Here is a 26,541-nt window from a genome sequence, read left to right on the forward strand (position 1 = left end):
TTGCTTGATACAAACCCTGTGCAAATCCTTGATTGAATCGATGATGGGCAGATGAATTGTTTGTATCAACGAATCAGTTCATGCTTTCGCTCCTTCTCTCTTTTTGAACTACCGGATTCTTCGATAGCCTTTCCCTTTTGAGAGCTGAAAAATTGAGCTTTGCCGACTGCGTTATTACACTTCTTTCTCTGCCTCTGGGAGGAAAGGAGTGGAAAATCTTTTCTGCATGCTAAAGGCCCAAGGCAGTCACTGTCATTCTGCACTGGCCCTGTCCTGAGGAGCAAATGGGTGGTCTTCCTCAAGAAGACCACCCCCACCAAAATGCACAGAGTTCCTTTGACACATGAGGTCAAAAATCCTGTGTGCAAAACTCTCGCCTTCCTTGGCCTCAACAATACCATAGTAGCAAAGTCAAGAAATAATCATTTGCTCTCTTTCCATGAAACTCACAATTTGCTGCCTCAAGTAAATGACTCACTCTGCCTCGTAGTTAGCCTGGCCCTGCACTGGGTAAATCTTCTGTGCCTCTGTCCCTCAGATCCCATCAAGGGAAGCCTACTCACCAGATTCTGTTGATAGTTCCCACTGTGGGCCTTGGCACCTCCAGAGGTGGTGTTCACTTCCATGGCTTTGCACCAAATGCAGGAGAAGGGGAAAGGGGATACTGTAATTAGTATGGCAGGCGATCCACTTGTGGGTTGAAGTCACGCTCTCTCTACCACATATGTTTGCCAACCCCAAAAAGCTGCACTCAACCCCCACCCCTCCACCGCTTTGGAATAAACCCTCTCTTCTGACATTCGGCAATTGCTTTTTGACCGAAAAGCAGATTCTGCTATCAGGGAAATCAAGCACAAAGGGCCAAGACCTCTTTGGGGGACTTCCCTGCTTCTGCCCGGTGAGGAGTGCTGTCTCTTTTCCGACGCTGCAGAGAAGAAGGAGCGTAGAGGCAGGAGACCAATAAAGAGATTGCTTTCATCGGGTAGCTGAGGGCATGCAATCAGATCACCGTCACAAACGAAGGCTGTGGTCCATGGCAGCCGTTCCCTGGTACAGATGAGAATCTCCCAGTGAAAGGAATCGTAGCTGTCTCTGCCTTGAGAGGATGGGGAGGAGTTTAAAGAGGTATTATAGAACAGCCAGATCCTAAGCAAGGGGACAGGTGAGATATAGCAATATGTTGCTGTCAGTCACTGGGGGTGGGTGGGTGGGGGCTTGTCTGAATGCCTGCAAAATTTCTTTAGCTGTCAGGGAGTTGCTATATATATGTATACACGACTTTGCTCCCAGACAGACCAGGGATGGGATTCTGCCGGGTATGTTTCCCAACCATCTCCAATTCCAAGAATCGTCGGAAGGTCCCTGGAGAGAAGCCAAGAGGGACGGCACAGACCAGAAGCCAAGCAGCACTGTGGACTCGCTGGACTACGTCCCATCATTCACAGCCATGCTCTGAGAAGGGCCTTTCTGAGAATTAGCCTTCCAAGAATTAGCCTCTGAGAATTAGCCTTTCCCTCACCCCCCATTTCCCTATGTGATGATGTTTAGCTCGATGATACAGAGATGGAGTCTATATTGTGGACGGGCAAGACATAACAGAGGGGCCGCATGTGTCCTGCTCCTCAAACCTGGGAATCAGCTACTAAATAATGATCTTTTCCACAGTTCTTGGAAGGCTCCAGGAGTTGTGGTTTTGGAGTGAAATAGAGTGCAGGGCCATATCATCACCACCATCATTGTCCCCTCCAAGAATACAGGCCTCATTGGGGCAGAGGGGCTTTTATGCTTCAGTGAGGTTGAGAGCTATGTTGGCGGTTGTGTTGCTGACTGAAGGGTCTCCCAAGCCAGACAGGTCTCAGCTGAGAAGCCAGACCAATTTTGTCCACCAACCATCAATTACGATGAGAGGAAATAAACAGAAATTTATACCAGCTCGGTCATCATCTGGGTCAACAAGGATCATGTCAGATGCTATAGTCCCTGGAAATCTGATAACAAATGGGCTACAGGACTCAGCAGACCCTTGTTGAGGAACCAGTGCAGGTTGCTGCAAAGCTACTGGAACAACGTAAATGCAAAACTTGAACTACCATCAAAAATCAAGAAATTATGAAATGCTATTACAAGGCAAACCCAACAGCTTGTGGTTTTCAAAAAAAGAATGATAGATATTTGGAAAAGAAAACACCTGAATAGTAACATAACTGAACAACAATTAATGGACCAGAGACAGTTTATCATTTGGAGGAAAATGTTTTCAAAACTAGAATTTCAAGAACTAGAAAAGGTGGCAAAAGAAAAATCAACACAAAACAATGACCATAGTATGGAAGACAAATGGAGGGTAGAGGTAGACACAATAGTGAAAGAAGATGTGTCAATAGAGGAACAACTTATGGAACAACCTAAAATTCATGAGTTGACAGAACGGCGGACATTGCTGAGGGGAAAAATAGAAACCTGTATTAACCAAAACACAGAAAGACAAAGGCACCCCATTTTGCACCAATTACAAAGTAAACCAGTAAAAGATCTATTGACAGATGCAAATGGAGCAGTCATGACAATCCCAACCAACACGCCAAAGGACATAAACCAGCTTATCTATAGCACAGTTACCATTGTCTTAACAGGCTTTGGTGAAAAAAATTGGCCAAGTGAGCATCAAAGGAAAATATTCCAAGGGGATTTTGTCACCATTGCTTTTTAACGTCTCATTAATTCCCATGTCAATAATTTTAAATAAAACTGGATTAGAGTACTATATTTCAGTACAAGCAGGCAAAATCAATCATCTGTTATACATGGATGACCTAAAATCAGAGACAGAATCACTGCTAAACACAGTGTGAATATTTAGTGAAGATATCCAAATGAAATTGGAATTGACAAATGGGCTCTGTCTATACACCGTGGCAAGCTCAAAAAACTAGATGGAACAGAGTTTAAAAATAGCAATATTATAGAATCACTATCAAGTAATGAAAATTTTAAATACCCAATAATGGCTAAGAACTGAAAAATGGGGACATACCCATCAACAGAAGATTGGAAAGAGAAAATGCTTGAAGATGCTACAGTGGCTAAACTTATAAGTGCAATAATAGACTGGATTCGAAATGAATGAGAGGAATTGGATTGGAAAACACAGAAACTAATGAACATGCATCATACACTATATCCAAAAAGTGATGCGGACAGATTATATTTACCACAAAAAATCAGAGGCCGTGGATTACGACAAATACAGCAGGTAGTAGAGGAGCAAAAAAGAAGCCTAGGTGATTATATTAGTATAAGTAGAGAAAAAGCAGATGATTATACAGTGGTGCCCCGCATAGCGAGGTTAATCCGTTTCGGATTAACCCTCGCTATGCGGAATCGTCGCTAAACGGGTAGGGGAAACGCATTAGTTTAATGCGTTCCAATACCTTGCTTACTTACCCGTTCAGCGAGGATTCCCCTTGCCGGCAGCCATTTTTGCGCCCTCGCTAAGTGAGGGCAGGGCGCGAAAACGGCTGTCGGCAGCCATTTCCGGGCTTCCGGCGGCCATTTTGGAACCGCCGATCAGCTGTTCGGCGGTTCCAAAATGGCCGCCGCAATACCCGATCTTCGCAATGCGGGTTTTCCCCATTGCGAAGATCGGGTATGTTTCCGTATGGCGATCCCGAAAAAGGGATCGCTATACAGAAACATCACTATACGGTGCACTCGCTAAGCGAGGCACCACTGTATTAGTATAAGTAGAGAAAAAGCAGATGATTATATTAGTATAAGTAGAGAAAAAAATTTAAAAGGCAGTGAAAATGGAAAACAACAGAAAGAAAAATTCATCGTAAGAAACAATAAATTGAAAACCAATTAAACAGTTGGAAAAAAATAAACCACTACATGGACAGCACCTGAGAAATATTGATGGAAAGCATGATTATAATTCAGTGTGGGCATGGCTAAAACTGGGGGCCCTTCAGAAAGAAACCGAAGGTTTGATTTTTGCTGCACAAGAACAAGCACTCCAAACCAATGTGATGAAAGCTAAGATCCAAAGAATTAATGCTAACAGCAAATGTCAGCTCTGCCAAGAAAAAGATAAAACTGTGTCACACCTGAACTGCGAATGTCCAAAGACTGCTCAAACAGATTACAGAATCAGACATGATCAGGTGGCAAAAATAGTGCACTGGTCATTATGTGAAAAATAGAACTTCCTAGCCTCCAAAAACCTATAGGAACATCAGGTAGAGAAGGTGTCAGAAACTGATGACATCAAGATCCTATGGGATTTCCAGATCCAATCTGATAGACACCTTGAACATAACACACCAGACATAGGAGTAATAAAATGGAGAAATGTCTGGATCATTGACATTGCAATTCCAGGGGATGACAGAGTTGAAGATAAAGAATTGGAAAAACTAACAAAGTACAGAGACCTGGCAATAGAAACATCTCGCTTGTGGATGAAACACACGTCAGCAGTCCCCGTAGTCATTGGGGCTTTGGGAACAATATCAAGACATTTCACACAGTATTATAAGCAGTTGCAGATCTCAGAAATAACACCATCAGAGCTACAAAAAACGGCAGTACTAGGAACAGCATACTCTGCTGATACTCAACAGATACTTAGGTTTCTGGTTAAAACTTCTACAGTATCTGTTATACAATACCAATCAATGTTTTTTATAATGTTGATTGACTGTGCCTCCTATTTTACAACAACAACAACAATCATCACCATCATGTGCTGTCATGTCAATTCTCTAGGAGCAGAGGGATATGTCATTCTACTTAGCTTCCGAACATTTTGAACAGCAATCCATAAGCAGCTAATTCACCGCTCTGTGCACCTCAAGATAAAAATACACTTACAGCATCAGACCTTGGAAATGCAACTGGAAGAGAGGCTACAACCCCCAGAAGTCCTTAGCCAGTGCAATCGAAGAAAGGAATATCTCAAAATTCTGATAATAGCAAACTCAACAACAAGCCAAAAGTAACCCCTACCACGTCTGGGTCTCTCTGACATCCCTCCCCACAGGATCAACTGATGTGTGGACTTTGGCATTTAGGTGACACCCCTGTGACCTTTTTGACAGAATCACTTGTTGTTTTTTTTGTTAAGGTAGGTTGCCCCATCACAGCAGCTGTCGAAAGGCTCAGATTTTTTTTTTTGGCTAATTTCCAGCCCAAACATTCACTCTCCACCTTCACCTCCTAAAAACATGGCTTCACATTTTTCTCTCCTTGCCAGCCAAACACCAACCTTGTTGCTTGAAGTAGGTCATTTTCCAGCCCACCGTGGTATCTTTACAGCCATCCTCACCCCCCCCCCAACATGAAAGCCTCAAATAGATCATTGCCTCCATTAAAAATATATTTGGTGCAGAGCCACGAGAAGTAGCACACTCTCTCCAACGTAGGGTGGAGAGGGACATGTTTTCCAAAATGTAATCTATTTTGGTCTGAGTCCTCTTGGCACCGGTTCACCACCTCATGTTACACGAAGGCCGGCCAGCAAAGTTTGATCCCTCTTCTCTTCTTAAGCTCTCTTTTGCCCTCTTCTGGATGGAAAATATTATTTTGAGTCAATGGTGGACAGAGGTCTAGCTGGTGGCATCTACTTTACATTTCTGAGAATCCTGAGATTCCGAAGACATAGACTTAGATCTTCAAATTTCAGAGCTTGTGAATCCTAGAAATGAACGGTGGTCACAATCCTTCCATAGGATTGGAAGCACTTCTGAAAGCACTTCCGTTACCCCAAGCTTTCTTCTCTTCAGCCATATAATGGGGTGTGTGTGTGTGTGTGATTTTGTTGCTCCTTTTGTTAATAGGCCGGTTGGATAGCTAAGTGGTTTAGGAATTTGGAGCCAATGGTTGGGTGTTCAATTCCCCACTGTGCTTCCTGCCAGCTGAGCCAGCCTGGGTGGCCTTGGGCAAGCTGCACAGTCCCAGGGCATTGCCAGAAGAAGGGAATAGTTATTCTCTACCTAGAAAACCCCCCAAAACGGTCACTGTAAGTCAGAACTGACTTGACAGTCCATTATTAGTAGTATTAGATTGCTAACAAACAAACAAACTGGAAATTATTAATTCCTGATTATTTTCTCTTCTGTCCACATCTGTTTAAAAAGTATTGGCATGTACTGTGCTATTTATTTTAAGAATCTAACGAAAAGTGAGACCCAAAACAATTATAAGGGTAAATATATATATTTTAAACCACAATTCTGCAAAGAAACTGTCTCAGCCTCCTTTCCTAAAAGGTTAATTCTATGCACGGTGACCCAGAAGGATGCACACTGGGAACTTGAAGATCTCCTTATAATAACTTTCCTGATTCCATTCTCTAGAGCTGACTTCTTAGCTTCACAGTACTGTATGTATACATAGGATGTATATATTTTATATACGTACATGTCTATTCAGAAGGGAATCTCTTTCAGTTCCACACGTCTAAAGAAAGTTCACACTGAAATAAATTTGTTAATCATAAAGGTGATACATTGCTTTTGCAGTTTTTGGCTTGGCTTGGCTTGGCTTGGCTTCAGTGGGCCAAATTCCTACAAAAATCTGCAATTTTGTATCTTCTTCTCCTGCTTAGTGGGACTTGCTCCTCTTGAACAGAGACCTTGCTTATAGGACTGGACCCTAAATGCTGCTTTTCATAGCTGAATCTTGTAGATAACTTTTTCATTACACTGTTGTATTCTAAAATGTTTATTTTGTTGCTCATTATTTTTAACTTAAAACGCTGTACTGCAAGCTAAAACTGTGCTCACGACCTGGGGTTCAAATCCCAGGTAGCCGGCTCAAGGTTGACTCAGCCTTCTATCCTTCCGAGGTCGGTAAAATGAGTACCCAGCTTGCTGGGGGGGCAATGTGTAGCCTGTATAATTAAATTGTAAACCGCCCGGAGAGTGCTTGTAGCGCTATGGGGCGGTATATAAGTCCAATAAATAAATAAATAAATAAATAAATAAATAAATAAATAAATAAATAAATAAATAAATAAATAAATAAAATCTTTTAAAAAAATGATAAATTAAAAAGTTGCTAAAAATACGGTAGCCTTGGGTTCTTTAAAACACACAGTCTCACAAGACTGTCTTCAATGAATTCTATTTTTGGTGGCCCTTTAGCTGTTCACTGCCACCGTGGTCTTTAATGTATAATTCTGTTATTGTTCATAGAACAGGGTTGTTGTTTTTAAATCTATGTATACAACTGGAAATCAAAAGTAAATATAGTACACTATAGGAAGAAAGACAATGTCAGTCAATTTCAGAGAGAGAAATTGACACATTTATGTTTAGGTGGACATGAGCCCAATTCTTAATACAGGTTAAAAGTGGATGTAAGTGGCTTTGAGATGGGGCAGCTTTTCCAATTAAATATGCCTTATCATTGACATTGTGCTGTGGTGTGGTGTTGGAGGAGGCTCTTGAGAGTCCCCTGAACTGCAAGGAGAACAAACTTATCCATTCTAAAGGAAATCAACCCTGAGCGTTCACTGGAAGGACAGATCCTGAAGCTGAGGCTTCAGTACTTTGGCCATCTCATGAGAAGAGAAGACTCCCTGGAAAAGACCCTGGTGTTGGGAAAGAGTGAAGGCAAGAGGAGAAGGGGACAACAGAGGATGAGATGGATGGACAGTGTCATCGAAGCGACCAACATGAATTTGACACAACTCCAGGAGGCAGTGGAAGACAAGAGGGCCTGGCATGCTCTGGTCCATGTGGTCACGGAGAGTCGGACATGACTTAACAACTAAACAACAACAACATTTTGACACTTGGTTCTACTTCTGGATTACCACCTCTGGAAGGAGCGAGCAGAATCTCTACATGGGCTTCAGCTGGCAAACCTTGCTCCTTGCAGAAATTAATTACCAAGGAGCAATGTTTTCTCCCCACCGACATTAACGTGTGTGTCTCTCGCTTCAGGGAGAAGTTGCAGAAAGACAAACAAATGTATCAAATTCTTACCGCAGAGCCAATCCTTTTTAAGTATCAACTGGGAATTTCCAAAATAAAAAACAAAACAGATCAATGTGCAAATCCAGGTTTTTTTCAAGACTGCTCAACGCTGGAGACTCTAAAATAAGGATAACAATGAAGATGGCCTATTCACGTCATCCTACAAAAGCCGATTTCAGAGAGGTAAGGGCGAGTCTGTTTCATCAAATAACAAAACCAAGCAAAACCCGAAACGAAACAAAGCAAAATTGAAATAAAAGAAGACCCAGAAACACAAGAATCGCGTCACCTTTGCAAGGAAGAAATTGCCCAATCGCTCCCATGGATTACCATCCAGATTCTTCAGCCCCCCCGGAAAGTGATACGGAAATAAAACTGTTCACCCTAAAGATGCTACGATGCTTCTTTGTTTTGGAGTTTTGTGTTTTTTGTTTGTTTTCTGTTTTCTTGGTTATTCTTATAACAGCATCCCATCGACTTGGGAGACTTTTTGAGCAGCTGGGGGAGTGAAGTTTTGGACAAAAATTACGCAGACAAAATCCAAAGGGAGAAAAGCAAAGAAAAGAAAACTACTGCTGCGCTTTAAAGACGGAACCTTTCATTCTACTGCTAACAACCCCCCAAGGGAGCTCCGCCGCTCCCTGACTTTGTGAACCCTGTTAATCCTTCTTTCTCCGGCTGTTCGGACTGTGACGCGCGTTCGCGCAACGTTTTGAAGGCCGAGCAGCTACTAAACGTGACCGGGATTCCAGCCTGTCCGGTGGGGAGGGGGGCGGGGTGAACCTCTCCGTCAGGATCGGGTTCTGCTGGCGCGGTTTTCCGGGATCCCACCGAGTGGGGACGATCCTAGTCTTAACCATGCCACCGCCTGACGCCCGAGCCTCCCTCTTGCTTTCTAGAGTCCACCCTACTACTAAGAATCCTCGGAGCGCGGGTCCCCGCGAGCGTAGGATCCCGCGCATCCCAACAGCTCGGGAGGAAGGAGCGCAAGCCGCGGCGAGCGGCGGCCACCGCCTGGAGAAGAGGCCGGGGCTCCTGCGCCTTTAAAGGCTGCGAGGAAGCGGGGATTTCAGCACCACCAGCATCCCGCGGGCAGGCCGCCGACGCTCCCCTACCCGTGGCGGGCGCCGGGCTCCCTCTTGCAGGGAGGGGGTCTCTCGCCCACCCGCACCCTGGCCGCTCGCCCTCCCTCCCTCCCTGCCTGCCTCCCTCCTCTCCTGGGGGTTTGCACGCCGCTGGACGGCGCGGGCGGGCGGGCGGCTCCCCTCCCCGGCTTGCGCAAGCGCCCAAGGTCGGCGTTGTGGCCAGCCGGAGGGGGAATCCCGGGCCCCGTCCTGCCGGCCGCCCGGAGCATGAGGAGCCCCCCTAGGGGAAGGGGCCGGGGAAGGGGCTAGCCGCGGCGCACCTTGCGAGCAAGCGGGCCGGGCAGGGGCCAGCCAGCGAGCCGCGCCGCGCCGCCATGCGCCAGGCCTTGACTCATCAGCCGCGCTCCGCCCGCGCCAGCGCCATCCCGCTCTCCGTCTCCGTGGGTGAGCCCCTGGCGTGCGCGGGGACCCTCCTTGCGGACTGGGGGGGATTTCAGGACCGGAGGGGACGGGGGTCCCCCGAGGGGCCAAAGGGCCGCCGGCGCAGCCTCCCTGTGCGCGCGGGAGCCGTGCGCAACGGGGGCGCTTCTGTGCGCCCTTGGCGGAGCGGACGGGGCAGGAGGAAGGCGCCCCGCTTGCCTTCGCTGGGGGGCGAGAGGAGGGGGTGGCCGATGGCCCGGACGGGCCGCTCTCCCTCCCCTCCCTTCCCCTCTCCCGCCCCGGCCTCCTGCTCTACGTGGGTCCCGGAGGAGCGAGAGGTGCCCCGGCGCTTCCCATCCGGGCGCGTCTCCTCTGAAAAGCCATCGCTGCTGGGCTCGGGGGTTCGTTTAAAAGCCGCCCCACCCGGGCCGGGTTGTCCTGTTCGAGCAGCTGCCTCGCAGTGGGCGGCATCCTGGCAGCCTGTCCTGCTTCAGGCCCTCTTCGTGGAAAAGCAGGTGCGGGGCTAGAAGGAGGCTCAAGCTGCCACCCCGATCTCCTTTTGATGGGGCTGGAAAAGCGGAGGAGAGCGATGAACTAACCGTTAGTGCCCCCCCCGGCCTTTCTCCTCGGATGCGCGGGCCATGGCTCTCTTGGGGGAGCGGGGGGGGGGACACACACACTCTTTGCCTGCCCAAACACCCTCATCCAGACTTTGTCCTTTCCTCCTAAGGTAGAATAAGACTCTTTATCCATGAGAAGGGATTTGGAAAGCTTCTGCCTGTCAGCCTAGACGGGGTTCCTCCGCACTTCCAGATGCACTGCTGTGTCCATCATCCATAGCCAGTGTCTACATGTATAAGAGGTGGATGGGAATTGTGGTCCTATGCTGCTGGAGAAGGCTGGGCTGGAAAAGGCAGATCTTCGTTGTTAGAGAGTGCCGATGCAAGGGAAGACGTAGACTGGGTCCAGGCGAAGCAGAGGCTGGTGTTCCTTGCTCCTTATTTCAGACTTTGATACCTCAAAGGTTTGGCAGGTGCCCAGAAGGACTCTCCATCCAGGCACTGATCAAGCCCGTTTGTTGACTGTGAGGTGGGTTCGGGGGAACGGTACCCATTCTTGCCCAGTAGTCACACAGTGAATTGCAAGGCTCTGTGGGTACTCCTTTAGTCTGCCACAACCAAGGCACCACACGATCTCTCTCCTTCCAAGGGTCTATGCTTGTTGAGTCCTCCCCTTCTTTTAAATCCTTGAATGGGCCTCTGTGGTGAATCTGAAGCTGGTAGCCCCAAAGATAACATTTCCAGTTTGCAGTCTGATCTTAAGCACCTTTGTTCTGGCAGAGGAAGCCTCCCTGATTTTGGAGATTTCTCATTCCACAAATGGATCTGTTTGGGTGGCAGCTGGCAGGTCCCCTCCCAGGCACTCACACTCAGGACCAAGTCTGACTAAAGACAACAGGGCTTCCTTCTGAGAACAGATATCCAGATTTGTGCCAAGAGCACGGGCTGTTGAAACAGCAGCAAATTAGACTAACATGTTAGACTTGCCCCAGGTGTTCCTGGACGGTGGCCCAGTTTCTCAAGTGCATGAAGAAGGTCAAAAGCTTTTGTGCTCCTACAGCTGGGATGCAAAAGTGAGCCATCATGAGGCAACCGAAGAAGCTTTGCAGAATGTGAAGAATATCTAGGAGCTGGTCTGCCTCAACGATTCTGTTCTTGGGCTGATCAGATTCTAACATATGTGTGTTTCTCTGTGTTTGTGTCTTTAGGGTCTTTCAATAGAAGGAAGAAGAATTCCCTCTATGTAACGGTGACTCTCCTCATTGTGTCTCTGCTGATTCTCACTGTTGGCCTCGCAGCTACCACACGGACCCAGAATGTGTCGGTCGGAGGTTATTACCCCGGGGTCATTGTAAGTATAGAATTCCTAGGTAGGTTGAGGAAACCCTTGTGGCTCTTTATGACATGTCTGCAGCTTCCTCAAATGGTTGACACAGGAGGGTCTTAAATATTCCTCTCTGCTCATTTTGCAATTAACTATTTTCTCACCTTAAGGCAAGGGAGGGCGGGGAATGTGTGGTCCTCCAGGTCATGTTGAACGACACCTCTCCCCTTTTCTTGGCAGCTACCACTGATGGGAGTGGTGATCCATTAAGATCTGGAATCCCACACGATTCTCTTTCCTGTCTTAAGAGACAGAGGCTGGATCACGCCAGCACAATCAACACTCTGTGTCTTGTGCCCCAAAGGCCAGGGATATGAAAAATGGTCAATCTCTTTCTTACTGTGTTCCTTGATTTCCTACCATTTTATACTACTGTGTGAGCCTTTTAAAAAAATCTATACTGGAATGTGACAGAAGAAGGAGAAGGCTGTATAAAGCCTCAAGTTACACACCAAGGTTACACAAATGCAAGAGGAGGTGATACCTTTTATTGGACCCCTCAAAATCAAAGAAACTGCAAGCTTTCGTGGTGAAAATACCACTTCTTCAGGCTTAACACAGCCTCTTTATGGACAGTGCAGAAGAACTGTATGAAAAACAAAGTACAAATTATCTGCACTATCCATAAAGCCTGAAGAAGTAGAATTTTCTCTCCAAAAGTTCGCAACTTGCTTGATTTTGAGTGGTTCAATAAAAATATCACCTGCTCTTGTATTTGTGGAATGTGACAGGTTTTTTTCTTGCCCAGATATGAATTTAAATTAATGTTATTTTTCCCCAACATGTATGCTTGTTTGCATGTGATTATTCTGATATATATAGGTTTTTGCATTGATTAGAACGTGCTTGGGTGCATTTTTCCAATGAATGTGTTTGTTGTGAGCAATTTTTTTTTTAAATTGGTAGATTGTTGCCCATGCATTTTGCTTTCTCCAAAACGCCCTAGAAGCCTTGCAGACAGGGGTAGCTTGTAAGTCCTAACACGGAGAGCCTCTCTAGGTAGTCCACTGCCCAGAATACAGGCCACTTTGTCTTGCAAATATACAGATTTTGGGGGCAAGATCTAGTCTGTTTCCTTAGCTGTCTTGGGATAGGTGGAACAAGATGGCTCCGGTGGCTTTTTTTCAACCCAGCTGTCAGCTTGCTTGTGTGAATATGACACCTTTGAGCCAATGGTATGGATATGCAGTGGGGGGGAGAGGCGGAGTTGTACTCGCCCTCCCCAAATACTTTCCCAAGATCTGCATTACAGTAATAGATACTGGCCTGGCACCATCAAGCATGTGCAGCATTTTAGCTACGGGATCCTTGGCCACTGGCTGAATGAACGGATTCGGTGGAATGGGTTGCATCTGGGTGGGTGCCGAATGCTAAGGGAGACCTACTTGGGGTGTTCACGTCTGCAATAAACTGTGAGTGCCAACATCTTTGCCTTTGTGCCGTGCATGGATCAGGTCCACTTAAAGACTTTGAATGTGTCTCAACAACTTCCTTTAATCCACTTTTTTAAAATAATGAAAGCTGTCTGAAAAGGCACGGTGACCTGAGTTGACTTCGTACATGTGAGAACGCACCAGTCAGGGGCTAGGTGGCTCAACACATGCTTAAAATAGAAGGGTATTCTGTGAATTCCCCATATCCTTCCTGGATCAAATATATATTCTGACTTGGGAGCATCTTTGTTCTGCTACGATCAACTTGAAATGTTTTTTTGCTCGTTGTTTTTAACCTGCTATTTGGTAGGTGGGTGTGGTCTGACGGAAAATGCTGGCTATCATTCTTAGTTTGTTACATGGACCATCAAACCCCCTAAAAGCTCGAGGCCATACACATCTCTCATCCAAGCACCGACCAGAGCCAGACCTGCTTAGCTTTAGAAGGTTGATCGCTTCATGTATAATTAGGCCAGGGGCAAGCCTTAATAGTTTTGTGAGCCTCATGTGGCCAAAGCTTGCCATATAGGGCAGCCACTGAGCTTTATCTGTCATCCACCCCATAGGGAAAAATGACACACACACACCCCAAAACCCTGCCATTTGGCGTCTCACATTTTTTAAAAAAGGTTTACCATTTGGAAAATAAAGCAAAACTATTTTAACCAAACAGGAGGTGGACATCCAGCCACTTTTGATTTCCCACCTTTCCCCCCTCACCCCCCAGGGAGTGAGTTATTTACTCATTCTTTCATTGGCTCGGTTTAGATCCCAGGGTTTGGAGAAGAGGTCCTCAGATTTTGCCCACTGTGTTTAATTGTCCCTGTTCCAAGGGCAGGGGCTAAAAGGTCCACAGATAACCCCCAGCTCTTCAGATGGCCATCCACGTGGTCCTGCCTCTGGCTTTCCTGCCCTGCCTCCTCTGGGCACTGCCCCTGAGTGGCTGCCCACCTGAGGAGGCAGGGCTTTGAAGCACCAAAACACTGGTTTGGACGTTAAACGAACTGCCAGTTCGTGCCCATTTCAAGCTACGAGCCATTTCAGTTGAATTGGCTCTATTCAAAATGCTAGTGCACAGGACAGAATTGTGGACAATGCCCTCCACTCTCTCTGGGTTATTTAAAGAAAACCTCAAGCCACCACAGTGCCTTTAGCTTTTAGATTGATTCCGGCCCACACAATGGAGCCCCACTGGGTTGCTCACAGGCCTCCCCACCACTGCACTGGCATAATTGAGACATGGAGTACAGGATGGGGAACAGCAACTAGATAACAGGCTTTGATCTGTTTCCTAAGGCTGAAGTCCCTTTCCACAGTGGCTTCCAGCTACCATGGTCAACAAATAGATCTGTCTACTTTTCCGTAGACGTATGTATCTCAGCAGTTGCCTTTTGCTTTTGTAAAGGGAGTAAGAGACCTATATGGATCCCTGAGTGGGCCAGTGGGGAATCAAACTCTGGGCCTCTGGCTCCAGATACTTAAACCACTGAACTATCTGGTAAGAAACAGTGGAAGTTCCAATCCGTGAAATGTAAAGAGTTACACATAACTGTCCTTGAATTAGACTGATTTAAAGGTGAATCTCTGCTTTCCCCCAAAGATTTATTATGCTTTTAGTCACTGGCTCAATTAGAGATCCGTTGGTAGTGAACTTGGGCTGCTCCCAATATGTAAAGCATCCCTAAGATCCTTGCTACATCCCTCGATCTGCAGAGGCCCACACATTTTTATGTCCACTGTCTGATTTGTAAATGCTCCTGGTTGTATCGTGCATGAGTGATTTATAATGGTGATAAAAATTCAGTGGTGATGTGTGTTTTTTCCCCGAGTCCCTCTTTCATTTGTGTGTGGGCAGAAGGGGGAACATTTTAAATAGTTAAAGTCTTATCTGAAGTATTTGTGAGTGTGGGTGTGTTTTCTCCATCCTCTCCTTTTCTGTCTTGTGCTATCTGACTAAAGTAAATGATTTCCAGCTTTTAAAAACTTTTTAAATCTTTGCCTTTCAGCTTGGCTTTGGGTCATTTCTTGGAATTATTGGATCAAATCTGATAGAAAATAAAAGGCAAATGGTAAGTTCAACAGCGGCGAAGTTCTGTCAGGTTCTCCTTGTAGAAAACATGTTTATGGCTGCCGTGCATTTCCTTGTTCTGGAAGCACATTAGCTCAGAGGGCTGAAAACCGCTTGAAGCGACCTTGATTATTGGACTTGGAACAGATATGATAGGGTCTCAGTGCCATCACAAGTATAATCCACTTGGTACACCCTCCTTCTGTTATTGCTTTGCAAACTGATGAGAATTTTGCCAGCAGTGTATTGACCTGCATTTCTGATGAGATGCAGAAATGTAGTCGAATCAGACCTAGGCGTGGCTTCAAAACACATAATACTGGAAGCTTGGTGAAGCCAAGAACATCTTCAGTCATTATTTGGATAGTAGACTGTGTACAAAAAAATCCCACATACACGGTCCATGACGGAAGAAAGGCTACTGGACTAAAGTCCCAGTCTAGTAACTAGCATTTGTATTGAGCTGTGGTTACTTCACTGGTAGAATGGCTGGTTTATGTGAACGGAGAAAATGTCAAGTTGAGTTCTTGCCTCTCTAACTCAAAGGGTCAAGTGGACAGTGGAAGAAAAATGTTCAGTTTTTCTCTCAGGTGCTGAAAAACCAATGCTGCTTCAGAGCTGAGAGCCTTAGGCTAGCTAAACCAATGATACTGAGTTGGCACATATGCACGTTCTTATGTCGTCCAGAGCTTAGAAAAGTTAATGACATCTTCCAGAATTGCCTACCTCACCTAGCCATACGTGGTGTTGGCTGAGAGATTCCACCAAACCCTGCCAAAGGGTGACAGTCAACCCTGTAACCATTAAACCACACTGGCTCACATGCTGCAGCATCCTTTCAAGCTGAGAATACTGACTTCAAACAGAAGCTCCTTCAAAAGAGCTGCCACCCTCTCAGGCCAGAAAGCCTAAGCTAGAGAAGGAAGGAGTCCAGCATGATTCCAAGCCTAGTGGTTATTTAGACACTCAGACGGCGCTAAATGCATACCTGGTTGCATCAGAGGAAAGGTTCCCCATCCATCAGCTCAGCTGATCATCAACCCAACTCCCTCTATAGGCAGCCATTCCACTTGGGTGCATCTCAGGAAGAGATGACATGATAGTGACCCTCGCACCAGTCAGCCTGACTCTGTGAAGGGAAGGCTTTCATGGGTTGGCTGTTTTGATGATCAGCAAGTCCCCAGGCAGGTGAGTTTACCTGCAAAGCCCCCTCCCCCCCTTTCACAGGGAAAAGCCTAGAACCTGGGCTATGTCATCAACTGCCGTGGACTGAGAGGTAGGGTCGAGGGCCATACCGACATTTTGGAGCATCCAGAAAAGGCTGCCGTTAGATTTTAATGGATGCCAGCTGCTTTGAGCCTCAGCCGAAAAGCACAGTATACAAATGAGAAATAGCCTGTCATTTTACTTCTTACTTCCCCAAACCTAAATCTTGTAGTTTCATTATGTAACTTCAGTCTCTATCAGATGGCCATGAAATATTTGATACCTTCAATTAGTTGATTAACTTTCTCTGCCCTCTTGCTTGCTCGCTTTTTTAAAAAAAAATCATGTTCTTAGCAGTTTTTTTAAATGTCACAAACCATTGATTATTCTAGAAAAGCAGCTTATAAATGAAGAGTGGTCAACCTCTTTTACCCAAGGGCCACGTTGGGTGTTAGGGAGGGCTTTAGGGAGCACTTTTTTGTGGCTGGCCAGGCTTGGGGGGAAAAAGGCGGGCAAAAATGCCAGCATAATTTAATAAAAAGCTCTTGCTGCCAGCAACGCATCTTTAGAAGTGTTTAGTCTTTCAGGGCAGGGAAAATCCTGTACAACCCCCGAAGAACGGTGTCTTGGGAACGGAGGTGGGGCCGTCAGGAAAAACTGAGATGGCCAGTTTGGAAGCCCAAAAGGGCAGGATTTGGCCCTTGGTTGGAGGTTCCCCACACTTAGCATAAACGTGATCTCAGAATACCTTGGGGGAAGCCGCCAGGTTGTCAGGTGGAACAGCGGGAGTCCTGGTAGATCGGGGGGGCAGGCAAGGGTGGGGCCTAGTATCTTCCTTCTGTGACCAGTCGGCCAGGCTGTGGGAGTCCCGTCCGGAAGGAGTGGCTCGCTTCTCATTCCATTCCGTGTCACATTCTCCGTTGTGCTTCCAGAATTCCGATTCTGTCTTACAACGTCAGGGCACACAACCTTCTGTCCCCGCCATCACTAGCCCCACACTGGACAACAGGAACAGCAGCAACCCGCCCCCACTGGCCATGCGGGGTTGGGACAAAGAGAACACCGGTCATTCTGCAGGGGGTTTTTTTGTAGAAGAGAAAGCTCCTAAGCACCAGCTTCCCCATCAACATATCGTCTGAGATTCTTGAAAAGTTGCCCTTCTAGCAAAGGTGTCAGTGGTGGTTGGCCACCACCATAATAATAATAAAAAAAGGGACAAGCATATCTAATCAAACATGTGTTGTAACCTAGTAAATAACTGTGCTGTCAAGTCAGTTCTGAACTATGGCGACCCTTCTCAGGGTTTTCTAAGCAGAGAGTGCTCAGAAGGGGTTTGCCTTTCCCTTCTTCGGGGACTGTGCCAAGGCCACCCAGGATGGTTCTTCTGGGGAAACAGAACCACCAGCCTTGACTCCCCAGCCGGATACTTAACTTGCTGTTGCCCAGAAAATGTGTAATTGAGAAAGGAGCAAAATATGCACATTGAATGATGTGCAAAGTGGCATGTGGAAGCATGTGGGCAACCTCAGGCATCGTTCAGAATGCGCTCCTTATGAGCTTCGAAGAAGGCCTTAGCATTTCTCCAAGAAGACCTCTGCATTGATGGGGGTTATCCATTCCTTAGGAGTTCCAGGCAGGGGCAGTGAATGCTTTGCATAAGGACCGACTGTAGTGCCCCAATAGGGTGCAAGCTTTCAAGTTCTCCTGAAGCCTTCATCAGGACAGGTGGTTCTTTAAAGCCGTGGTCCCCAATCTTGGGCCTCCAGATGTTCTTGGATTACAACTCCCAGAAGCCTTCACCACTGCCTCTGCTGGCCAGGATTTCTGGGAGTTGAAGTCCTAGAACACCTGGAGGCCCAAGGTTGAGGACCACTGCTTTAAAGGGTGTGTTTGTGTGTGTGTATGAGAGAGAGAGAGAGAGAGAGAGAGAGAAGAGGCATGGAAGTTTTGCTAGATGTTGAGGCCATGGGAATGTTCCGATTTGCTGATTTCAAGGATGGAAAGAGCTCAGCTTGTGAGGTGAAAACTGGGGGTCCCCAACTCTGGAAAAACCAAGGTTTCTTTTAGCTCAGAGCCCTTGCTTTTGGTGAAACCTATAGGTTTTCTTACACAATTTGTATGGAAGCCGATGGTTGCATAGACTTTTCTCTGTCTCCTCACAGCTGGTCGCGTCCATCGTTTTCATCAGCTTTGGTGTCATCGCTGCCTTCTGCTGTGCCATTGTGGATGGGGTCTTTGCCGCCAGACACATAGTGAGTACCCAACTAGGTTTGTGGGAGAGTCTCCGCTTTCTCCACCCTTTTCAGGAGGGTGAATGTACAGTAAGACATCTGGGTGTAGATTACAAGGTCTTGATAGTCTCCATTTTGGCTTTTTTTAAAAAAAGCAAGGCCCTGGTCTTTATAACAACAAAGTTGAAAGTGCATGGACACGGCAGGACATGCATGATTATTTTAGCAAGCCAAACAAGGCCTGTTTGACACATGCAGCAGCAGGAGAAGGCAGAATGAGCTGCTCCAACCCAGGCTATAGGGCTGTGTGCCATTATACACAGTGTAAGCTTTTAAGGTTTTCTGTTTTTAAAATAATATCCTAAAGGTTTTTTTCCCAAGCTAACATAAGAAAGAAAGGCAACCATCTAGTCAGTGGTGCCGATTCTACATTTGCAGGTTTTTAAGAGGGCCCTCTTAAGAAAAGAAGAAAAGGTTCCCTATAGATGCTCGGAAGTGTTACAGACTGTCCTCCTACCTCATTCACAGGAACAACTCAGAAAGATGTCAGACAGAAGACTAATACTTTTGGGAGTTGCCCAGTCATTCCAGCATTCCTCTTGGTCTCTTTCTCTAACTAGAAGAATGGTGATAAATTATGAAGATAAATATTTTGGGTTTGTTTGATTAATCAAAATAAAATGCAACTTTCTTGTGTCAATTTGCTTACTTTATATGAGACACAGAATTCAGTTTTCCTTGATGTGAAAATTGAATGGCTTGGATGCAGAATTGAAAACAACTGTTTCTGTTCCACACACACAACAATCGGAACAGCCACTGGGTTTGTGACCACTGAACTCTTGGAGAGGAAGTCCAGCCCTTTCGTTCCAACCTGTATAAATCTGGGGCAGGAAAGCTGGGACCTTCCTGACGTTGCTAAAGAGCAGCGCCCATCAAACTTAGACAGCAGCTAATGATGAGAGAAGAAAAGAGTGGCAGTCCAGTCAGATCTAGTCTGGGTACTGGAAAAGTTACTTCGTTGGACTACAGTTGCTTTCCACTCTGTTAGCGTTGCTCCTCCTGAGCAGCTGCTGAGGGCATGTCTGTAGGTGGAGAAAAATAATTCTTCAGAACTTGGATGACTCACGGAGGGTGTACTCCACCCTGATCATGGCTGCAAGCTAAGCTAAGGGATATATTATGCTTATAGTTCCTCCCTCTGGAGGTAGCTGTCAGAAGAATCCTTAAGGCTATCCTTCACATGTGTTTTATGTTGAGAACAGCCCAGATCTGTTCTGGAGGCTGCTCTTGCCCAGAAGCTCCCTCTGCCATTGGGCGGATGGGACGTTCTGTGGACGGGATGGGTCCTGCCTCAGAACGTTCTTGGGAAGAGATCCTGACGGGGGCCTCAGAACGTTCGTCCGCTCCCAGTCTCTCCCGATAAAGCACCAAAGGCAAAAGCCAGACCACGGGCACAAACTTCTCCTTTCCAACATCTTGTAGCCCCTCCCTCCCTCCCTGTATCCACTGCTTAAGACAGTTCTCTCCCTCTGCCCAATGGTGGGGCCGGCCTTTTTCTCTCTCTGACATCTTGATAGAAAATGCATCTGGTTGGAACATTACTTCCCCCCCCCCCAATTTCCTTAAATTAAAAAACCCTTTATTTCTCCCCCTTTTTGGTTTACAGGATCTTAGGCCACTCTATGCAGGACGGTGCCACTACTATTCGAAAAATATGGCTTCACCAGAGGTAGGTAATTGTATTGTTTCATTGCATGCAGTACATGATGAGCTGAAAGTCTCCGTTGGAGGTGCCGAACAGGAGGGACCCGGGTGAACACTTGTGTCTGTCTGGGCTGAGTGGTGTGATGGAGCCAAGGCTGGCTGGATCAGAACCCCAGAACAATCAGAGGAAGAGGGTCTCTGACATCAGCCACCACTACCTTGAGGCTTCCCTGTACCTTCTGAGTCTCTTGACTACAAGAGACTTGGGTACAGAGAAACCTCAAGGTAGTGGCAATGCTTGCTGTAGTTGGGAAGAGAAATGGATTTTCCAAGGGCCACTGTATTTTTGCAAGCTACTCTTCTTGTTATGCAAAGTATCTGGATTAGAGATGGGCATGAATGGCTGTTTTCGTGATTCGTGCTAGTTCGTTTGATGGCCGAACAGGTGTTTGGGCCTTTGGAGCCCTGCCTCCTCTGAGCGCTGCCCTGAGTGGGTTCCTGCCGGAGGAGGCAGGGCTGCAAAGCACCTGTTTGGCCATCCAACGAACCGGCGGTTTGTGCCCACCTCTAATCCGGAGACCATTTAGCCTTGAGTAGGCAATCAAGAGCCATTAATTTCACAAAAGACATGCTGCAGATTTGTTAAGAGGGCAGATCTATTTTATTATTTATTCAAAATAGTTTTACCCTGCCTTTCCCCTTAAAAAGCATTTAAGGCAATTTGCATAATTAAAATACAACATTTAAAAGCTAAAAACATTGTATTCACGTATTTAAAAGAATCAAACAAATATCATATTACTTGTTTTATTTGTTTTAGGGAGACGGGCAGGATAAAAATATTGTAAATAAAAAATTGGATAAATAAATAATTAAAATGGAATCTAGCTTCCCTGCATTTTTTGGATTTACCTTATTGAAGGAATATATCATGAGGATCTATCTCCTGCACTCCTAGTTGAGGACTACACCACTGCTTGGACGGCAGAAATAGTCCCATCTAGTCCTTAAGAAATCCATTTCTTACAAACAGCAAATGAAGAAATACATTTTCTTTTCTACATCATTGAAGCAAGCTGGGAGGTTCGCTGGCTTGGAAAGGAGATCTCAAGGGAAAGTGTTTTAGTCTAATCTTCTCCTTGGCATGCTAGATGTCTGCATGCAGGGATGAAAACATCATGATGATGATGATTTTCCTAGAGGGAGCTGTATTGATCTACCTGGACCCACCACCTCCTGCTTTGAGCAGAACAGTGTCAGAAACAGGCCCGGGCTCCTCACCCTCTGTGCGGAGGTTGGCCAGCAGTGAATGTGGGATTAGTTTAAGCCAAGCTTCCCCAAGTGAGGGCCTTTCAACTTTTGGACTACAACTCCCATCATCAACACGGGGTGATGGGAGTTGTAATCCACTTAGGGTGGTTCCCAAGTTGTGGAAGGGTTCTTTAAGAAGTTTAGCAGATGTTCCTCCTGTAGGAGCAGAGAAGGCCATTCCCCAAAACACCTCTGAGATGTTTCTTGTTCACCTAGGCCATCTGCCAGTCCCAGTACTGGAGCGCCTGCATGCCGAAGATCAAAACCAACACCTGTTTCTGCTGTGACCTGTACAATTGTGGAAGGTGAGGGTCACAAGAACAGTGTGGAGCTGGAGATAGGCATAAAACACACATACTTTAAAAGAACCTCTTGTTTTTCAGTTCTTTGCAGGTTGACCCTGCAATCATTGGCCAAAATTCTGGTGCTTATTGTAGTCAGTTGCACTAGAGAAGGCCCATTTAATCAGTGCAGATTCTGTGAGTCAACTCCACTGTAAATTCCATTGATTCAGAGGGGCCTTCTCCAGCTGCAGCTTACTTTAACATAGTTGCAGTTTTAGAATAGGTAGCTGTGTTAGTCTGTGCTATTTATTTATTTATTTATTTATTTATTTATTTATTTATTTATTTATTTATTTATTTATTTATTCATTCATTCATTCATTCATTCATTCATTCATTCATTCATTCATTCCTTCCTTCCTTCCTTCCTTCCTTCCTTCCTTCCTTCCTTCTCCTCATCCCTCCTCATCCTCCCTTCTTCTTCCCTCCCTCCCTTCTCATCCCTCCTCTTCCTTCCTTCTCATCCCTCCTCATCCTCCCTTCTTCCTTCCCTCCCTCCCTTCTCCTCATTCATCCCTTTCCTTCTCATCCCTCCTCATCCTCCCTTCTTCCTTCCCTCCCTCTCTTCTCATTCATCCCCTTCCTTCCTCCCTTCTCCTCATCCCTCTCCTTCCTTCCTTCCTTCCTTCCTTCCTTCCTTCCTTCCTTCCTTCCTTCCTTCCTTCCTTCCTTCCTTCCTTCCTTCCTTCCTTCCTTCCTTCCCTCCTTCCTTCCTTCCTTCCTCCCTTCCTCCCTTCCTCCCTCCCTCCCTTCTATATCCCGCTCCCATTAGTGCCAAGACACTACTCTGGACAGTTACAACAAATATAATACAAAACAAAAAAAAGCATTAAAAGCAACATTACAAATTACAGATGGCACAGACAAATCACATAAAAAGCAGAGCAAATGGAAGAAAGACAAAAACAAAACAAAAATAAAAAGTGAAGAGAAAAATGTTGTGGCACCTGAAAGCCTAAATGCTATCTAGAGCCTGAAGAAGTGGATTCTTGTCCATGAAAGCACACATTAAAATAGAACAGCTAGTCTTTAAGATGCCACCACGGTTTTGTCATCTTTATTTTTTTATTTCTCTTTTGTTTTCACCTGACGGCCTTTAACGCTAGCGAGTCACTAGTGCCATTTGCTATGCTAAGCAACAAGATGTTGTCCATGGTGGGGGAAAAGGATATTGCCAGCTTGGGTTTTGTGCTTGACAGTAACTTTAGTGAGTCAGGTTGTTCCTCGGGCAGGGCGGGTGAGTGCTGTGGGATGGTCTTTGCCCCTCTTCCCCACCCCCACCCCTTTTGCTCCATGCAGAACTTCATGGCTCATAGAGACCCACAAAGTTTTATCCAACCTGCGAAGTGCCCTACCACAAACCAGATCTGGCCCATATTTGTAACAGCCTCGGAGGAAAAGCAGGATATAAATCAAATAAATAATTAAAGAGGCAAACTTTAAATCCTGTGGAGAAAAGCATAGAGGGCCCAAGCCGAGAGGTTCTCTCGTCCAGCATCGAAGGCAGTCCATTGCATGACGCGCTGCCTTCTGGGGCCCCTGAGCCTGTTGGTATCCCATGCAGTTTATTTAAACACCCATGTTTCTTTTTGGCAGAGTGGAGATTTCTGGCGGCTATTACGAGTACATTGACGTCAGCAGCTGCCAAGACATCATCCACCTCTACCATTTGCTCTGGTCGGCGACCATCTTGAACATCATTGGCTTGTTCCTGGGGATCATCACCGCGGCTATTTTGGGCGGATTTAAAGACATGGTAAGCAGATTTCGGTGGACGGGAAAAGGGAACGTTGGTCCCAGGTTTGAGCATTTTGTCATAGAAGGAGGGCTCCTGGCAAATGGAAAGATAGAAGCAGGAATGAACTACTTTTGGAAAGTAACTTTTCCCAACTGTAGTCCAAACCAGTGATTTACTACGAGATATGGGGACAGACTGCCAGTTTTGTGGTTCATGCTGGCTCATTAATTGGCCTGCAACTTTTTTGTCTCCATTTGCCCTTTGAATAGGCAGACAGCAACCTGGTTTGAGTTTTCTGTTCTCCGTTATTTCCACAGATTCCTTCACTCCCAGCCCTTAATTGTACCGTTGAAAGCCCACGGCCTGCAGTGTCCTATTACTCAAGACCCCAGGTGACATCCTACAATGCATGTTATCACAGCACTCCACACCTGCCCCCGTATTCAGCATACGACTTCCAGGTAGGTTGCTCCCAGTGGAGGCGGGGCTTCATTTAAGAGAGGACTGGTTTTCAAAGGTTGCGAACTCGTCAGCCAGCTCCACTCTCTTTCTGGGTATCAGGGATGCTGAATACCATCGTCCTTGACCTTGGGCCACCGATTACCTAGCCCTGCTCCAGAATCTGTCCTTCAGGAGGGGAGACTTTGCTGGAGATTGGCTTCAGTTCTTTGCACTGGACAGGCAAATAATATTTTTGGATTTGCGAAAGCTTTCATGGCCGGGATCTAATGGTTGTTGTTGGTTTTTCGGGCTCTTTGGCCATGTTCTGAAGGTTGTTCTTCCTAACGTTTCGCCAGTCTCTGTGGCCGGCATCTTCAGAGGACAGCACTCTGTGCTCTGGTGTAGTTGGCTTGGGAGTGCAGTATTTATGGCTGTGAGATAGGCTTTTGTCTTTTTTGTAGATGAGTGATTAGTGTGTTTTTGTGGGTGTATTGTTGTGCTAAGGAGAAGAGACTATCTGTCACTGTGGTTGATGGGTGTCATTAGCTGTAGTTGATGGGTGTCATTAGCTGTTCTTTTGTGTGTAGTGATCCCCTGTCCTTGTGGCTGGGTAGAGTTCGTTGACCTTTTGCATGCTGTATTTTTCAGAGCTGGGAGCCAAGTTTTGTTGAGCTTCACACTTTCCTCTTTTTTGTTGAAGCTCTGCTGATGTTTGTGGATTTCAACGGCTTCCCTGTGCAGTCTGACGTAATGATTGCTGGTGTTGTCCAGTACTTCAGTATTTTGAAATAGAATTTCATGTCCAGTTTGTTTCAGGGCATATTCAGCCACTGCAGATTTTTCTGGTTGTTTTAGTCTGCAGTGTCTCTCATGTTCTTTGATTCTGGTGTGGATGCTTCGTTTTGTGGTTCCAATATATACCTGGACACAATGCAAGGTATCCGGTTGATTTAACGAGACTGGCGAAACGTTAGGAAGAACAACCTTCAGAACACGGCCAAAGAGCCCGAAAAACCCACAACAACCAATATTTTTGGAATTTCTTGGTTTCTGTTTCAAACTCTAAAGAAGATATGACTACGCAGGGAAGTAGGTCCAAGCAGGACCCTTTTGGTTTCCACTTTTTGGGGTTGGGCTGGAGCAATTCCATGGCAGATGAGGGATTATTCAAAGGAGGTTCCTCCACTTAAACGAGAGCTTTCTGGTGCAATCCGTCATCTGATCGCACCCCGAGCTGGCAGTCCTCTGGCATTTCTGGGATCCTAAGCCATTCCTTTGAGCTTTACCACACAGCAATGTTTCTTCCTCTCAACACCATTAATTAGTGGCTTCTTAGTTTTTATTCAGCCGTTAATCCACATTCTTAAAGATGAAAATACTCCTCTGAACGCTTAGTTACTGGCAGTGATTGCTTGAAGCTAAACATTACTTTTGGCCCCACCTCTGGATGCTGGTCTTGCCCACCACTGAGATCGCTCCCCAGAAAGTTCTTTGGAGCTGAGTTTGGCCCTTGGGCTGCATACGTTGTAGAGAAGACACAATCTGCCCATCTGCAGCCATAAAGGCCTCCGGCGCCCTTTGTCTTTTTACCGACTGGCTCTTTCTTTCTTTGTAAGTTGCCCAATAGCCATCACTTTTAGAACAACATGCTTAATTAAAAGCATGCTCAGTCAAACCAAGGACAGCACATGCCATCCTGGATCTGATTTTCAAAGGTCCTTGCAAAAGGTCGGATGGGTGGATAACCTGGGTGGTTATGATTACAGCAGGCTAGCACCTTGATGCCTGGCCATTACCTCTCCGTTCTTTCTTATATTGTCATTTGTTATAATCTTATGGGGCGCTGCATAACAGTCTTCTGTGTATCTTTGCCTTCCAAACTGACAACTCGATTCAATACCGAGCAAGGCTAATAGCTTTAAAAACGAGTGCTGATGAAATCACTGATCAGCGGGAGCCAGCCATTCATATGCGCTGGGGAAGATCTGAGTAGGCAGCGCATGAGAGGGTTAATGGCTTCTTGTCCAGACAGAAGAAATGGGAAAGATGATACCTCCCAGGTTCCAAACAAGGAAAACCGGTAAAATGTAAGATGTTGTGTTTATTTCACTGAATCTGTTCTAGCCAGATGATCCTGGCGGTAAGACTTTGCCTACGTAATTCCCAGGAGAAAGTGCTCCTGAACGCTATGCTATATGCAGTTGCATCCAAGGACAGAGGTGTGCTTAATAAATCTAGGTGGCTTTTAAGCAGCTGTTTAGTGCTTAGCCTAAAACTAGTCAAGGATGGGGGGGATTTCTCAGCAATTGGGCACAGGGTATCTTTTTCTCACAGAGATGGAGAAGAAAAGGTCCATGACAGGAGGACTGGCCGTAGAGGACACGGTGGCAGCTCAGAGATCCTCTTTACTTCCTTCAGAAAGGAGCGTGGGGGGATAAAGCAGGATTCCGCTCAGCCCTCATCGCATTAGAATTCAGAGAAAGGGTGTTTACAGCTGTGACCCACTTCCTGTGTTCTTCAAGAGACACGGTCCTTCAATGGGGAAAATGTCCACATTTAGAAAAGGAAGGGATGGGTAATGTTTCCTCTCTGTGGTGTCCACCCCTAACCAACGTCTCCTCTCCGTCTCCT

The 26,541-nt window shown here is 46.1% G+C and overlaps 2 protein-coding genes and 1 long non-coding RNA gene across 13 annotated transcripts in view; 2 read left to right on the forward strand and 1 right to left on the reverse strand.

Annotated features, from left to right (window-relative positions):
• Window positions 1–9,516, reverse strand: part of ATP1B4 (ATPase Na+/K+ transporting family member beta 4) — a 27,328-nt gene extending 17,812 nt beyond the window's left edge. For 2 of the 10 annotated variants that reach the window (XM_072981241.2, XM_072981237.2), the window contains exons 1-2: window positions 5,267–5,602; window positions 564–628 (exon numbers count right to left, since the gene is read on the reverse strand). In XM_072981241.2, coding sequence (XP_072837342.2) covers window positions 564–628; window positions 5,267–5,438 — 237 coding nt within the window. In that variant the 5' untranslated portion in view covers window positions 5,439–5,602. Of the gene's footprint in view, window positions 1–563; window positions 629–868; window positions 1,183–5,007; window positions 5,603–8,271; window positions 8,558–9,387 lie in introns of those variants that run through there. The other 8 variants (XM_020813413.3, XM_078380576.1, XM_078380577.1 and 5 more) reach the window with 8 other exon arrangements.
• On the forward strand, window positions 3,246–3,850 carry LOC144584446 (uncharacterized). Its single transcript, XR_013538683.1, has 2 exons — window positions 3,246–3,281; window positions 3,759–3,850. It is a non-coding gene; the product is annotated as an uncharacterized LOC144584446 (long non-coding RNA).
• Window positions 9,380–26,541, forward strand: part of TMEM255A (transmembrane protein 255A) — an 18,671-nt gene continuing 1,509 nt past the window's right edge. The window contains exons 1-8 of one of the 2 annotated variants that reach the window (XM_072981247.2): window positions 9,380–9,511; window positions 11,256–11,398; window positions 14,871–14,933; window positions 18,301–18,390; window positions 20,039–20,101; window positions 21,604–21,692; window positions 23,328–23,487; window positions 23,787–23,930. In XM_072981247.2, coding sequence (XP_072837348.1) covers window positions 9,442–9,511; window positions 11,256–11,398; window positions 14,871–14,933; window positions 18,301–18,390; window positions 20,039–20,101; window positions 21,604–21,692; window positions 23,328–23,487; window positions 23,787–23,930 — 822 coding nt within the window. In that variant the 5' untranslated portion in view covers window positions 9,380–9,441. Of the gene's footprint in view, window positions 9,512–9,930; window positions 10,003–11,255; window positions 11,399–14,870; window positions 14,934–18,300; window positions 18,391–20,038; window positions 20,102–21,603; window positions 21,693–23,327; window positions 23,488–23,786; window positions 23,931–26,541 lie in introns of those variants that run through there. The other variant, XM_078380578.1, reaches the window with a different exon arrangement.

This window comes from Pogona vitticeps, chromosome 11 (genome assembly GCF_051106095.1).
Source record: "Pogona vitticeps strain Pit_001003342236 chromosome 11, PviZW2.1, whole genome shotgun sequence".
Classification (NCBI taxonomy): Eukaryota; Metazoa; Chordata; class Lepidosauria; order Squamata; family Agamidae; genus Pogona; species Pogona vitticeps.